The following is a 15,431-nucleotide window of genomic DNA, read 5'->3' as shown; positions in this document are numbered from 1 at the left end:
AATGGCTACACACAATCCATGGGTTGGCATGGTGGTGCTGTGAGCAGTTGCCCCCCCCCCCACCCCCCGGTTGCCCCCCAGGGACCACCCCCCCCCCCCATGGTGGCCCACCCCTGCGCACTCTCGACACCCCCACCAACTGCACTCCCCGCCCGCCGAGCACTGAGGTGGCAAGCCTGTGAGCTCTTTGCCTGTGAGCAAAGATGGCTACTCGCCTCCTCGGCTCCTCACAGAAGCTCTTCCGCCAGGTTCACGTTTTTCAAAAAGGAGTACTAATCGGTGCCAGCGTGAGCATTTGCTGGGGAGGCCACTGAATGACAGGAGACTTTTGGATATAGGGTTGTTCTCATTGATTGTACGGAAAAGGGGCTTAAGTGGTGATAATTGGGTTTTCGCCACTCCACTGTGACATTCCGATTTCTCCTATGGGAGCAGGTTGGTGGCATCGCAAGCTGTTTGGTCCTCGGTGCGGATCTTGTTCTTATTCACCAGCTTTGTTATGCTTGAGCTAGAATGCAACGAGGCCAGAAAAGCATTGCTGCCTCACGGCGCCGAGGTCCCAGTTCGATCCCGGCTCTGGGTCACTGTCTGTTTGTAGTTTGCACATTCTCTCCGTGTTTGTGTGGGTTTCACTCCCACAACCCAAAGATGTGCAGTCTAGGTGGATTCACCATGTTAAATTGTCCCTAAAATTGGAAAAAAATGAATTGGGTACTCTAAATTTAAAAAAAGATTTAAAAAACGAGGCCGGAGAATCGTGCCCCATGAATCCACAAATACAACCTTTTTGAAAATTTGTTTTATAATTTTCCTCACTAATTTTCTGAAGATATTGACTCTTGCTGGGAGATAGGTGCGTTGATGCCTATAGTACTTTTCCCCATAGTCATGGTAGTCCTAGGACATTCAATTATGTATAGCATCATAGCCAAGGGTCATCCTCTCCTCATGTGATGCGCATACACATGCAGCTGAATTCTCCGTGCCTGAGGCTATGTGCTGTCACTGGGGCAGGATTCCTGACTTCCACAACAGCAAAACTGGCACCAGACTGGGACAGATTCAGCGAGTGTTGAGGGACTAGCACCGGCACCACGTGGAACACAATCGATTCCAATGAGAAACGGTGCAGGATTCGCTGGTTTTGTGATTGACACTCAGGAGGCTGACAAGCTACAGCCACATATACACACTTCACTCCCCACACACACCATCCCAGCCAACTGATGCCGAGCTCGAGACCCTCCTGGACGCGGAGGAGGAGAGGCAGGCCACCCTGTACCCCAGCCCAGGAAGGAAGCCAGCCACTGCCATTGATCGTGCCTAGGTGCAGGTGGCAACGGTGGTGAGCGCCACGAGCAACACCATCCAGACCGGCCAGCAGTGCCAGAGGAAACTGCACAATCTCCTCAGGACAGCCAGGGTGAGTAGCAGCACCATCCCCCTAGCAATAACCCTCCCCCCCCCACCCTCATCCCCCCACACCCAAGGGTGTCCGAACTTCCACCCTGCACCACATGGCGGCACCCATACCAGTCGCCATGGCCAGGTGCCCTGGTCACTGAGGCCACCAGCTACCTAACGCCTGGGCGGCATACATCGGACTGCCTAACACTGTCGTTTTCTGTTTCTACCCCAGGAGAAGGCTGCCCACAACTGCCAGGAGTGGGAGGAAACTGGAGGGGGACTGCCGGACCTGTGGCCCGATCATGGTTGGGGCCCAGAGGAAAGGGAAATTGCCGGGGTGCAGATCGGCCGCGGGCGATCTGCCCATGTGTCAATCCCCCCCCCCCCCCTCAACATCACCCCTACACCACCCTCACCCCACACCACCCTCACCCCGGCACCACCCTCACCCCACACCCAGACCACCCTCACCCTCACCTCCACCTTCATCTCCACACCAACCTCACCCTCACTCCCACTGCCAGCCCCCCCTCCCCCCCCCCTTGCTGGTGATGGACCAGGTCATCCGCCCCCAGCCAGTGCCACAGCCACAGCCTGAGCCCACCTTTTTGCCGCGCAGTGATGACGACAGCAGCACGGGCAGCAGCCCTTGACGAGAGACACGAGACACCCCGGAGCTTGAGTCCGAGGATGTCATGGATTTCTTGTCACAGCTGTCTCCAACACCCTTCACCATCCCAGAGACATTCACCTCGGACACCCTCTGGTGCGCAACACACAGTTGCTCCGGTACATCAGGTGCAGGTAGGGACACCCAAGTTAGTCGGAGGGTGGACCAACTCCAGGGACGGGCTGGGGAAGTGGTGATGTAATGGCATTATCACTGGACTAGTAAACCAGAGACCCAGAGTAATGCTCTGGGGAATCAGGTTCAGATCCCGCCACTCCAGATGGTTAAATTTGGATTGAATAAAAATCCTGGAATTTAAAAAGTTGCTGACCACAAAACTATTGTCAATTGTCATTCACTAATGTCTTTTAGGGAAGGAAATCTGCCATCCTTACCCAGTCTCTTGTGCCTGCGTAGGCCCCTTGTCCTCCCCATTCTCCGCATCCTCCTCATTGGACGAGGCTGGCATTCATCCTCCTCCTACAGCACGTCACCCCTCTGCTGCGCGATGCTGTGAATGACGCAGCTGGCCTCCATGATGTGGGCGGCCCTCTCAGCGTCATGTAGACGGCCCCACCAGAGCGGTCCAGGCACCTGAACCGCATCTTCAGGATGCCGAAACATCGCTTGTTCACATCCCTGGTCGTGCATGGGCATCATTTTAGCGGGTCTCGCTGTCTGTCTGTGGCCTCTGGATAGGCATCATCAACCACAACTGCAATGGATAACCCCCTGTCATCCAGGAGCCAACACCCAGCCGGTCACACACCAGCTGCACGTTCATCGAGTGGAACCCATTTTGGTTTGTGTAGAGCGGCCTGTCATCTGCAGGTGCTTGGAGGGGGATATGCATCCCATCGATCACCACCTGGACCTGGGGCATCTCGGTAATGGCAGTGAACCCCGCCACGCGGGTATCCTGGTGGGTTTGGTCCACATTGAAATAGATGTATTGTGCCAACCGGGCATAAAGAGCCTCTGGGGCGGCATGGATGCACCTGTGCACCGAGGTCTGAGAGATCCCGGACAGGTCCCTACTTGGCGCCTGGAAGGTCCCCATGGCATACAAGTTCAGGGCAACCATCACCTTGATGGCCACTGGGAGTGGATGTCCTCACCCATTCCCCTGCAGTGCCAGGTGTGCCATCATTTGGCAGATATGTCGCACTGTCCCTCTGCTCAACCGGTCCAGCAGGTCCTCAAACGACAGGTTCTGCCGAGTCACGCAAGGCCTCATGCAATGCCTCCTTTGCACTTCCTCAGCCTGTTGGGTGGCCACCTCCTGTTCCACTGTGGCATGCTTCGCTGCTGAAGCTTCCTCCTCCTCGGGCAGCTCCAGCTGGTACAGCCGCTGGCCAGCCGCCAGGACTGCAGTGAATAGCACGAATTGCTGATTGTATTCCAATATCCATTGTCTGCAGGGTGTGAAAGGCCGGCATGTGAGCATGATGTGTACTCCCGTGCCAAACCAGGTCCAATGGGTTACATAGTGCCTCCGGTTGGCACTGCAGACTCTGCTCCGCATAATCCCCCCTCCCATCCCCGCATCCCTGGCCCCATCGGTGCCCGGCACCGTGGGACACTGGCCCTTGCGTCCATCCCTACTACCAGGGGTACCGTAGACTAGTGCTGCCCATGCCAGCGGTACGTTCCTCGGCGCCTGTCTGGCAGCCCCTTAGGGGCTATTTTGGGCATTGCCCCGCCAGTGTGTGGCAGCATTGGGAGAGGGTGGTATGGTGGAGGATGGGGTGCAGGGATGGTATGGTGGCCGAGGCGGCGGGTGGTTTGGTGGTGGGTGAGGTGTGAGGGTAGCATGGCAGAGGGTGGGGCTGGGGTGCAGGGGTGAGGGCATCCATACAGCCGGTGTCACTCTGTAGAACCAGGGGCCAAGATGGGTGGTCAGTTGGGTGCGTAGCAAGATGGCTGCTTGCAGGCTGTGGCAATGGCAGTCCATGCCTGGAAACCACCCCAGTCCCATGGGGGGTCAACTCGGCAACACAGCCCATTCCCCCATCATCACCGCCCGCACCCCCCCTCCGACCCCAGCCAGTCTCTGGCCTGTCAGCCCTCAGTCACACCTCTCCTACCTCCTCTCTCTCCCTCAACGGCCATGACGTCGGTTTCACGATTTTAAAAGCACAAGTGAACTACTCTGTTGGGAATTCGGCCTATGGGAGGCGGAGAATCGTGGAGGCCCTGGAATACCAGGATGGTCCCGCTCATGATATGCCAAGGGTGCTTACTGTACGTGCGTTCTGGAACGCACTGATGCCGCTGTTGTGGAGACAGAGAATTACGTTTGGCTGGAAATTGGTGCCTGTCGCGATTTCACCGTTGGGTCTGATTCTCCGCCCAATGGCGTTTCCAGTTTTCTGCCATGGCCGACAGAGAATCCCGCCCATGCACTTTGCAGTAAGAGTAATTGATTGAAACTGGGAGCATGCAGGAAGCCCACCGCTGCTCCGCTTAATGAAGGCAAGTTGAAGCCAGGAAGAATGTCACACTGTTGTGTTTTTGAAAACTCACCATTATTCTTAGAATTCCCCCTATACCAAAAAGGGCCGACATTCTAAATGGTGAACAGGGATTCTCACTCCCTGACTCCGATGCAGGCTTCAGTGGATGCTATTCAGGTCAAACTATATTTTCAAGTTATCCCCCGGTATAACCCATACCTTCACCAAAGATTTTATCTACTTACCACTTAGTAGCATCAATCCTGGGTCCTGCATTGCTAAGTAAGTAAAGTTGACTTTAGGAAAAAAACACTTTTTCAGGTTAAGTAAGTTATTTTATTATTATATTTTTTCTTTTAAAAGCTGCAAATACTTTCTTTACAGAAAGGTAAAAGATCTTGCTTCTGGATCCTGCTGGTTGGTTGTAGGGACCTTCAGGCCCACCTTGACAATGAATCTTCTTTAAAGTTTGGTCTTCTTGGGATGTATTCGCTGGTTAGCTCTGTTGCTGTGTCTTGTCGATCCATGTACTGAGCTATAAGAGCTAACTCTGCTAGCTATCTCTAAGCTGACTCTGACTCCTGTTTAAATTCTAGTCTTCCTTAGATATATAGCTGTTTAAACTCGGCTGCTTGCCTTGTCTTTCCCATTACCGAGCTGTGAGAGCTGTGCTTCTCTCCTCTCTCTGAGTTCTCCTCCCCTTCTCTCCTGTTGCTGGTCTGCTTCTGCTACCTGGGTTTATATTCTCTTTCTACCAATTATTACGTTTTTAGAGCCTTATTGTAAATTAACTTATTTCACTTTATGATTGTTAAAAAGTATCTTTGATGTAAACATTTTCATACAACTAATTATTCATTTTGGGCATGATCTGATTACATTGTCCTTTGCGATGTTCAAAAAATGCTTTGGTTTCAATAGGTGTTACTTCTAATTTCTGTCATTTGAATAATTTGATTTTCCAATTGTCCCCAGCTCATAACTTTGCCTTTGATTTTGACTTTAAATTATGTTTCTCATAGATGGGTTGTCTCCAATTTCTTTTAATTGACTTGATGTTAGTAGAATTTTGCACTTAGAATTGACATCAAATTCGACTGAGCATCATCCATCCTTTCCAGCTGTTTACTAAGAGAGTTAATTTCAGTAAAGGTGTGAAACTTTGCTTTTAACTGTATGCTAAAATTTTACTTGGTTATGACTTGAAAGACTTGCCTGTTTTAAATATTCGTCACTTAATTCAATTGAAACTCTCATCCATGCTTTTCCAGAAACTTCCTAAGATAGTTACATTCAATTAAGGTGTGAGCCATTGTTTTAGCTTATTACATGAATCCTGTATGTTTGCTAAGCCTGCTTGTGAGAAAGAATCTGCATTTTATAATCCTGCTCTTTGCAGCTGCTATTAACCGTTTGTGGGATCTTTCCCTATATCCTCTCAAACCAGATATTGCCAGACATCCATGTTTCAAATGACATATTTTTCTGTATTTTCAAGAAGTTCCTCACTAAATGGAGATCAAACTATGGACCTTCCAGGTCTGTGTATCGTACCAGATGTGTGCATTGTCCCACCAAGCCTCTCAAAAAGATCCATAATGCAACATTAAATAAAGTAAAATGGGAAAATTATTTTGCCACGATTTACAGCACTTAATCTTTATACTTCTGTACATCCTTTGCTCTTATCTCCTTTGCTTTTCAGCTGCATTAGGCATAATTGACTATAAATATATATTCCTCTGGATAATTTTTGCCTTATGGATTTGAAATATAATCAGACAGGCAGTTAAGTAGATATTTGTCCTATCACCTACTGTATAGGGCTGGTGGGAGACTTTCGCCATTTCTGCTCATATTCTGGTATTGGTTCCCAATGAAAGTCCAGATTCCAGTTGAAAACTCCTCGCTGTAGATCGACTGAGTGATAATACTGAAATGTCTTCCAGTCAATAACATCGATTACGGGAGAAACAACACGAGTTCTGGAATGGAAAATAAAGATTTATGAAACTAATCTTCACTTTCTTTTCAATGGGTTTGATTGTATAAGAACTGGATCTTAACTACTCCTCTATAGGCATATTAGCATTGTTTTCTGCTTGCATTTCACTTTAGTTGAAAGCATTCATAAATGCAAACTTCTAATGTTTTCTCGTACTTGGCAACATCATCAGTCAATTGGTGATCTAGTCAGTCAGTCATGATAAAGAATGTCTTCATGACAAGTGCACGATGAGGCATAAACAAATTACTCCCTTGAGCAGCATAAAGAACTCGTCACTATTACTACATACGGCTACTTACTTTGCTGCAAAGGATCAGAAAAAACAAGCGGCCGAAACATTAGCAGAGACTCTAATCAAATAACAATAACAGAAACATTAGTCCTTCAGTGCAGTACAAAAATTAAGTAATGGATGTAGGCTGACCATCGGAATAAACCCCCAAAAACTAAATTAAGGGAGCACAGCCATGACGCTATACATTTAAGAATTTCAATCTGTCCTCAATTATCCATTCAGCCTTTGCTACTCTGAATGGCTGAGGGTAGTGAATCAATTAAAATGCCTCAAGGCGTCCTTTGGATATAAGTACTGATTTTAATTGCCCTGACTTGCACAAGATGCCATCCTTACCCAATTTAAATGCGCAATATTCCAAAGGAATAAATTGAACAGCCACGTGGAGCGAGGGCTTGGAGAATGGATTGTGAGTTTGAGAGGGACTGGTAGCTGCTAATGATGTAACTGGTGTCTAGGGCTCCGAATGGTCTTGCCTGGAGGGAGAGGCCATTACTCTCCATCACTCTCTGCCTAAGAACATCTCTGATAAAAAAAACACCGAAAATGTAATTGAAAATTAAAACAATAAAACTTGTAATGCAGCATAAAAAACTTAGATAGCAATCAATCAAACTGTTATCATCTGTTCACTCTTTTGCAGCTGAATATGAGATGGTAAAATAAGAATATTACAAATGGGGAATATAAGGGCCGGGATTCTCCAATCCCGTGGCCAAGTTCTGACGCCTGCATGAAAAGCGGCGTGAACTACTCCGGCGTCAACGGCCCTCAATTGTCAGGTATGCACCCCTTCTTAGGGGGCTAGGTCGGCGCTGGACTGGTCTCCGCTGCTCCAGCCGGTGTGCTGCGCATGTGCGTGTGTTCTCGTCTCCACGCCGGTCCCCGGGCAATATGGTGGAGCCCTAGACGGGCCCGGTGCGGAGGAACATAGGCCCTCATGGAACCAGCCCGCCCACTGATTGGTAGGCCCCGATCACGGGCCTGGCCACAGTGGAGGCCCCCGCCCACCAGGACAGCCCCCGCAGACAGAACTTCCAGGTCTCGCCGTGTGGGACCATATGTGACCCACTCCGCGGGACTCGGCCAAAGTCGGCGGGCACTCGGCCCGTCGAGATCCGGAGAATCGCCGGGGGGGCCGGTTTCAATGGGACAGGGGCGGAGAATCCCGGCCAATCAGTTTTTGTTATAGTTTTCCCTATGGGTGCCTTTTTTCAAACAATGAAACAGTTTTTTGTTTTTACTAATATTGATATTTTTGTGAGATTTATTTTCTTTCTTGAGCATATTATTGCCGTGTGGCTGCTTGAAAACACATTTCAGCTCTTCAAAGTGAAAAGAAAATTGTCTATTCTTTATTCTGCAATTTATCTCTGGCCATTTTCTGAGAATTACCACCACTGAGTTGAATGGGTTAATTAGAGACAACTACACTTAGAGATAATTAGGAGGCATTAAACCTTTAGGGATACATTTTTAAACTTTTATATGGTGACACACATTGGGAATATAGTCCACCAGGTTTTCTAGGCATAAATTTTAATGTTATGAAGCTTTGTGCTCGGAGTCTGATCTCAAAATGTTATGGAACATGATAACCTTAGGACTTCAATAATTCACATCCTCAGAGCGCTAAATTTAAATATTGGTTTGTTTTCAAATCACCTGACATATTCAAGCTTATCACATTGACAGATACTTTGAAAGCCAACAGAATATATTGTGTGGTATACACTCTGAGATTAAAGTTGTAGCTTTAGTACAAGAACAGCTTTCTACTAGTGGAACAACTGTATGCACATAGATGAACCGTAAAGAATCATAGAAATTACTGTAGTAAAGGAGGCTATTTACCTGCCCTTTTCAATATCATTGCCTATTCGTCACTTTAAATCACATATTAAATTGTTTTTAAACAAGGGCACGATTCTCCAAAAACATTTTGAAGTGTGGTAGCGAGCGGGAACTGCCGCAAGCTTCCCGGTGTTCGTCCCAGCGAGGCTGGCAATGCTATTCAACATTAATTGGTCCACTTAATGAGATCCTATGAGCTTCTCGCTGCAAATGAAGGTTTGCCAGCGATTCATCGGCACTGTGCTCGCCAGGCCCTGCTAACAAGGTCAAGTAGCACTTAAACTGCACTTGCTCAGCCAACCCCAGCCAGCTCGCAACAATGGCGCCCAAGAGACTGGCCCCAAGATTCGGGGATGCAGATCTGGGAGGTTCCTAGACACAGTGGAAGCCGGGAGAGATGTCCTGTTCCCCCGAGGGTCCCAGAGGGTCAGCCAAAGGGCAGCCAGTGCTGCCTGGAATGAGGTGGCGGCAGCTGTGAGCGCCGGGAGTGTGACCAGGAGGATTGGCCTCCAATGCCGCTAAAAGGTCAACAACCTACATCGCGCTCTCTCGCTCTTGTGCGGATGCACTCTCTCACTCTTGCGTGCGCGCTCTTGCGCGTACTGTTGCGTGCGCTCGCTCTTGCGCACGCTCGCTCTTGCTCTTGTGCTCGCTCTTGCTCTTGTGCTCGCGCTCGCTCTCACTCGCTCTTGTGCGTGCGCGCTCTCCCATACAGACCTTTCTGCCCCCCACGCGAACATCCACCCCCAATTCTCCATGCAACCCCCAAACCTCCCTCGACTGCTCCTTCCTTCAAACCCCCAATCCTTTCGTCACCACCCCCCATCACTGTGAACCGTGCATGTGGCTAATGACGCACTCTCTGTGTCTCCTCAGGAAAAGCTCTCCCAGAATAGCCGGGAGAGGGCCCAGGTGGGTCGGACATAAGAATCCTCATTCAAGGAGTGGGCCCTGGTGTTAAGTAATGGGTTAAGAGACAATCCAATTAGTTGTCTCATTTATGTTAAGTATCCAATAATTGACACTGATATGTAAAGGGGCTTCAGGTGGCCTTTGTGTCAGATGATGTGATGACAGAGTTTTGTGCAGAGTCTGTTGAAGTAAATTAAAGGTGTTTGTGGAAAAGGAGCAGAACCTTTGACTCTTTTGCAGCAGCAGCTAAACATCGAACAAATGGATGCAGAGGATGGTTTCCAGACCAAACCAAGGAGTGAGTGGGAAGAAAAAAAAGGATATATGGCTGAACCTAGGATAAAGATGGCTGGATATGACTATCCCCCCTTATTTTCTGAAAGGGGATCGTACGACCAATGGAGAACTGCAGTAGCTATGTGGACTAAGGTAACCGCATTGGGAAAGAGAAAACAAGGTATGGCATTGGCTCTTTCTCTAACTTATGACAGTAAAATCCGAAGCAAAGTGTTTTCAGAGCTGGAATTGGAAGAGTTAGACTCAGAAGAAGGTCTGGAGACTCTATTATGTTATATGGATAAGATTTATAAGAAGGATGACTTGTTTAGTGCGTATGAAGCATGGTCGGATTTTGATAGGTTCTGGAAAATAGAGGATTTCTCCATTGAAGACTATATAATGGAATTTGGAAGACTATATAAAAGGCTGCAGAAACACAACCTAGGATTTCCACAGCCTGTGTTGGCCTTTACATTACTTGACTGTGCTCGAGACCCCCAAGCGAGACAGTCGGAGGTCTGCTGGATCCCAGGACCCAGCTGGGTCCCTGCCTGCCGCCGTGCCTATGGAAGAGGTCATCCTGGAGCAGATGGAGACGTTAGGATACAGCCGGGACATTCTGAGGGAGATATCAACGACACTCCAGCAGGCCCATAGCTGCTTGGAGGAGTCCCAGAGATTACAAGCACAGGAGATGTCGCTGGCAATGTGTGGCACTGAGGCCAACACCGCTAGGGTGATGACTGCAGTGGTGAGTCTCATGCACAACGCCGGCACCATTAGTGAAGGTGTCCAAGGCGTCATGCAGTCGGTGATGGCCATGGCTGAGGGTCTCGACACATCCACCTCGCTGGAGAATGTCACCCTGAACCAGGCTGACCTTAATGAGGTTCTGTGGGACGTGTCCTGCTCTCAGATGGGAATGACCGAGGCACTGGGAAGCTTGTTGGAGGTGGGCTTGGTGAGACGCTGCAGTGTTGAGGTTGAATAGGGCAGTGTTGGAGTTAAATCAGCTTGACATGCTGGCTGAAGTCACAGTCTGTCTACTCTCCATATTACCAGTGTACTCATTAATGTCCACACTACTAACCTCACTAAAATAGTGTCCAATGTTAGCACACAGCTAAATCGCTGGCTTTGAAAGCAGACCAAGGCAGGCCAGCAGCACGGTTTAATTCCCGTACCAGCCTCCATGAACAGGCGCCGGAATGTGGCGACTAGGGGCTTTTCACAGCAACTTCATTGAAGCCTTCTTGTGATAATAAGCGATTTTCATTTCATTTCATGTGACCCAAACATAAATGCTATTTTGCGGTAATAGAGGTTAAAATGAGACAGAAAAGGAAGGCTAATGGTAAATGTAAGGTATATAATACAATCCAGCAGCGGTCCCCAACCTTTTTTACATCACGGCAAATCTTTATACAATAAACATTTTTGAGGCACACCTCTTGTTTTCTCCAACTGAGCTGCCCTCGAGCAAAGCCTTTTGTCTCTAAAACCTCCTAAAAACATGTCAGGACACTATTTAATGTAATTTTCATTGATGAAGAAGTTTACAATGAAAGCCTTATCACCATTTGCAATGAGTGGGATTTTCCAGGCTTTCCTGCCAGTGGGTTGCCTGGTCCTGTAGGCAGCGAGCCCTCGCTGTGAGTCCCTGACGTTGGAGGGTGCGAACAATGGGAAACCCTGTTAACCCCCCGTGGACCAATGGTGGACTGTCAACCAATGGTGGGCCACCCTGGGGGGGGGGGGGTTCCCGCCCAATAATTTTTATTGAAAATGTACACAACTTAAAAGTGTTTCCTATTGTCGGACATCTGGTGATGTCATGTAAGAGCAAGATGCACGAAAAGTGGCTCCCAGCAAGGTGCGTGCTGCCTTGGTGATGGTTATTTCTGATCACACACCGCAATTGGTGAACTTGAAGTTGGAGGCGGATCATGCGCAGCTAATGGGCTGGAGGCTGGATGTGGGAATGTCATCTGATATCGGGTTTTGCGGGAAGTTTCTAGGGCCTTAAAGGAGTACATTGAATTGAATGAGAATGGGATGGTCTCGCCTTCTATTTTGTGAGAGGTGTTAAAGGTGGTGATTAGAGGGGAGAGCATCTTGTACAAGGCATACATAGACAGTGAGGCCAGGAACTGGTGGACGAGATTCTGAGCATAGATCAGGAGTATGCGAGTGACCCACTGCTGGAGTTTTGGGCATGCAGGAAGAAGCTGCAAATGCAGTTTGACCTGACGTCCACGGGCCTTGAGGTACGCCAGCTGTGGCGCTTAAAGGGGATGGTGTATGAGTACGGGGAGAAGGCCAGCTGCCTTTTTGCTCATCAGTTACGGCAACAGGAGGCTGCTAGGGGGATTGTGATTGAGCCGGGAGGGTGGGTTGGGGTCTGCCCAGAAAAGGTGAATGGGGTGTTTCGGACATTCTATGAGAGGCGTTATAAGTCGGAGCCGCCAAAGGACGAGCAGGGGATAGTGGAGTTCTTAAAAAGTTTAAAGTCCCCAGATGGGGGAGGAATTGTGTGAGGAGTTGGAGATGCCACTGGGGTTGGAGGAGGTTTACATGGCTTTAGGAAAGATGCAGATTGGGAAGGTGCTGGGGCCAGACGGGTTCCCAGTACAATTTTATAAGATCATGGATCAGCTGGCCCAATTCGTGTTGGGGATGTTGAACGATTCACTGGCATGAGGTTCTCTCCCGGAGATGCTGGGGCAACTGCCCATCTCCCTCCTCCTGAAGAAGAATAAAGACCCCACAGAGTGTGGGTTGTACAACCTGATTTCGCTGCTCAATATGGATGTGAAGCTTTCGGCTAAGGCCTTAGTGTTGAGGTTGGAGCCCTGGATCCCGGAGATAGCAGGGGAAAATCACTTAAGCTTTGTGAAGGGCAGAAAGCTGTCATCAAAATGAGGCAATTACTCAACGTAGTTCTTCTGGTGATGTAAATATATATATATATATGATATATATATATATATATATGATAATTCACACTGTCTTTGTAAGCGCAGTAGCGCTATCCTACCACTAGGGGGAGTAGCTCTGGGAGTACTCAGGAACTTGTACTGGGCTCCACCCATGACTCCTCCCCCTAGTGCAGCTGTATAAATACCCTTGTCCAGAGTCAGCCTGAGTTCACTAAGAGTTCATCAACTGGTAACAGGCTGGCTCTGAAGTAAGTCGATTAAAGCCTAGATTCATATCGGAAACGCGTATCTGGTGAATTGATGGTTCCATCAATTTAGTCGACTTAAGAACAGTAAAGATCAATTATGATCAAGCCTGGACGCCTGGAACTCGACCCGCAGGATGCAGAGGCTAAAGAAATCTTCTCCCACTGGATCCGGTGCTTCAAGGCCTACCTGGCAGAAGCGAGCACAGCTGAAACGACAGAGGATCAGAAGCTAAGTCTACTGTACGTGAGGGTGAGCCACAGAATCTCTATGCAACTAAACTCGGCCAGTTCATATACTGCGGCGCTAGCAGTTCTCGATAAAATTTATGTAAGGCCTATTAATGAAGTTTACGCTCGCCATGTGTTCATGACTCGCCGCCAGCGGCCTACAGAATCACTCGCGGAATTTCTAAGGGAACTCAATAATTTGTCCAATGACTGTAATTACCAAGCGGTTACCGCGGCTAAACACAGGGAAGTTGCTGTACGCGATGTTTTTGTAGCGGGCCTCAGGTCTAACTATGTGCGAAAACGACTGCTGGAAAAGGGGGCCCAGGACTTAGAAACGACTGTGGAAGCTGCTACCACGATGGAGATCTCCTTCCGCAGCCTTAACTCGTTCCCCGTGGACCCCGCGACCCAATCATGGGCCCCCGACCAGCGACTCCCTCAGGCCTGTGCTACGCGGCCGCCCAGCCACCATGCTTCCCCAGCCAGCCACTATGCTGCGCCAGCCAGCCACTACGCTGCTCCAGCCTGCCATTTCTGCGGCCAGAACCAGCACCCATTACGCAAGAGTGTGCCTCGCTAAAAGGGCCCCAGCTTCCAACTCCCCAGCGACTCGAAGTAATCGCTCCCCTCACTCGCAGGCCCGTGGGGCCCGAAACGCTGCGGCCTATGCCCCGACTCCGTCCCCTCCAGCCACGTGCGATCCATGGGGGCCGCCATCTTGGAAAACCGCCACCACGCGGCCGGCCACGTGCGACTCATGGGGGCCGCCATCTTGGACGCCATCTTCCTCGCCGCCCGCCACGTGCGATCCACGGGCCCGATCGGCATCTCCGAGCTCGGACGACTCTGCGGAAGAATTTGAATTTGACTATGAACTCAGAGGGCAGTCATCACGGGGCCACTCCAGCACAGCTGATCGAGCCGCCGACTACCCGCAACTCAATGCAGTCACTCTGGACCAATCACGACCAAAGAATCTATGAAACTCGATGGCAGAGGTCCATATCAACGGGAACAAAACGCCATGCCTCTTCGACTCTGGGAGCACGGAGAGCTTCATACATCCAGACCTGCTAAGACGCTGTTCGCTCCCCGTTTTCCCCGTACAGCAAACTATCTCGCTCGCTTCAGGCTCCCATTCGGTCCAGATCCAGGGGCGCATCGCCGCGACACTCACAATCCGAGGCGCTAGCTACTCGAAATTCAAACTCTACGTTTTGCCCGAACTCTGCGCGCCACTCTTATTAGGCCTAGACTTCCAATGCAACCTCAAGAGCCTCACCCTCAGCTTCGGAGGGCCCCTGCCCCCACTCACGATCTGCAGCCTCGCTACGCTGCGAATTCCCCCCCCTCCTCTCTTCGCCAATCTCACAAAGGACTGTAAACCCGTAGCCACTCGTAGCAGGCTGTATAGCCGGCAGGATAGGGTATTTGTCAGAGCAGAGGTCCGAAGGCTACTCAGTGAGGGGGTTATAGAGGCCAGCAATAGTCCCTGGAGAGCTCAGATGGTGGTCGTTAAGACGGGGGAAAATTCCGTAGGGTGGTTAACTACAGTCAGACCATAAATAGATTTACGCTCCTCGACGCGTATCCCCTCCCCAGGATTGCAGACATGGTAAACCATATCGCCCAGTACCGGCTCTTTCCCACGGTGGATCTGAAGTCTGCATACCACCAGCTCCCAATCCGCGCGGAGGACCGGCACTACACGGCATTCGAGGCCGATGGCCGCCTCTTCCATTTCCTCTGGGTCCCCTTCGGCGTCACTAACGGAGTTTCGCTGTTCCAACGAGCAATGGACTGAATGGTGGACTAGTACGGGCTGCGGGCCACGTTTCTGTACTTGGACAATGTCACCATCTGCGGCTATGACCAGCAGGACCACGACGCCAACCTCCACCGTTTTCTCCAGACGGCACAGAAACTGAACCTCACATACAACAGGGAAAAATGCGTTTTCCGCACAACCAGACTAGCCATCCTTGGCTATGTCGTGGAAAACGGAGTCCTGGGCCCAGACCCGGACCGTATGCGCCCCCTCTTAGAACTCCCCCTCCCCCATTGCCCCAAGGCCCTCAAACGGTGCTTGGGCTTCTTTTCCTACTACGCTCAATGGGTCCCTCAATATGCGG

General features: G+C 49.9%; 1 protein-coding gene across 3 annotated transcripts in view; it reads right to left on the bottom strand.

Annotated features, from left to right (window-relative positions):
* LOC119966330 (polypeptide N-acetylgalactosaminyltransferase 15-like) overlaps window positions 1-15,431 on the bottom strand; it is an 84,511-nt gene that overhangs the window by 30,878 nt on the left and 38,202 nt on the right. For all 3 annotated transcript variants that reach the window (XM_038797810.1, XM_038797811.1, XM_038797812.1), the window contains exon 4: window positions 6,351-6,518. In XM_038797810.1, coding sequence (XP_038653738.1) covers window positions 6,351-6,518 — 168 coding nt within the window. The remainder of the gene's footprint in view (window positions 1-6,350; window positions 6,519-15,431) is intronic.

The sequence above is a fragment of the Scyliorhinus canicula genome, chromosome 5 (genome assembly GCF_902713615.1).
Source record: "Scyliorhinus canicula chromosome 5, sScyCan1.1, whole genome shotgun sequence".
Lineage (NCBI taxonomy): Eukaryota > Metazoa > Chordata > Chondrichthyes > Carcharhiniformes > Scyliorhinidae > Scyliorhinus > Scyliorhinus canicula.
Note: the sequence above shows the minus strand (reverse complement) of the source record. Positions and strands in the feature narration are given on the sequence as shown.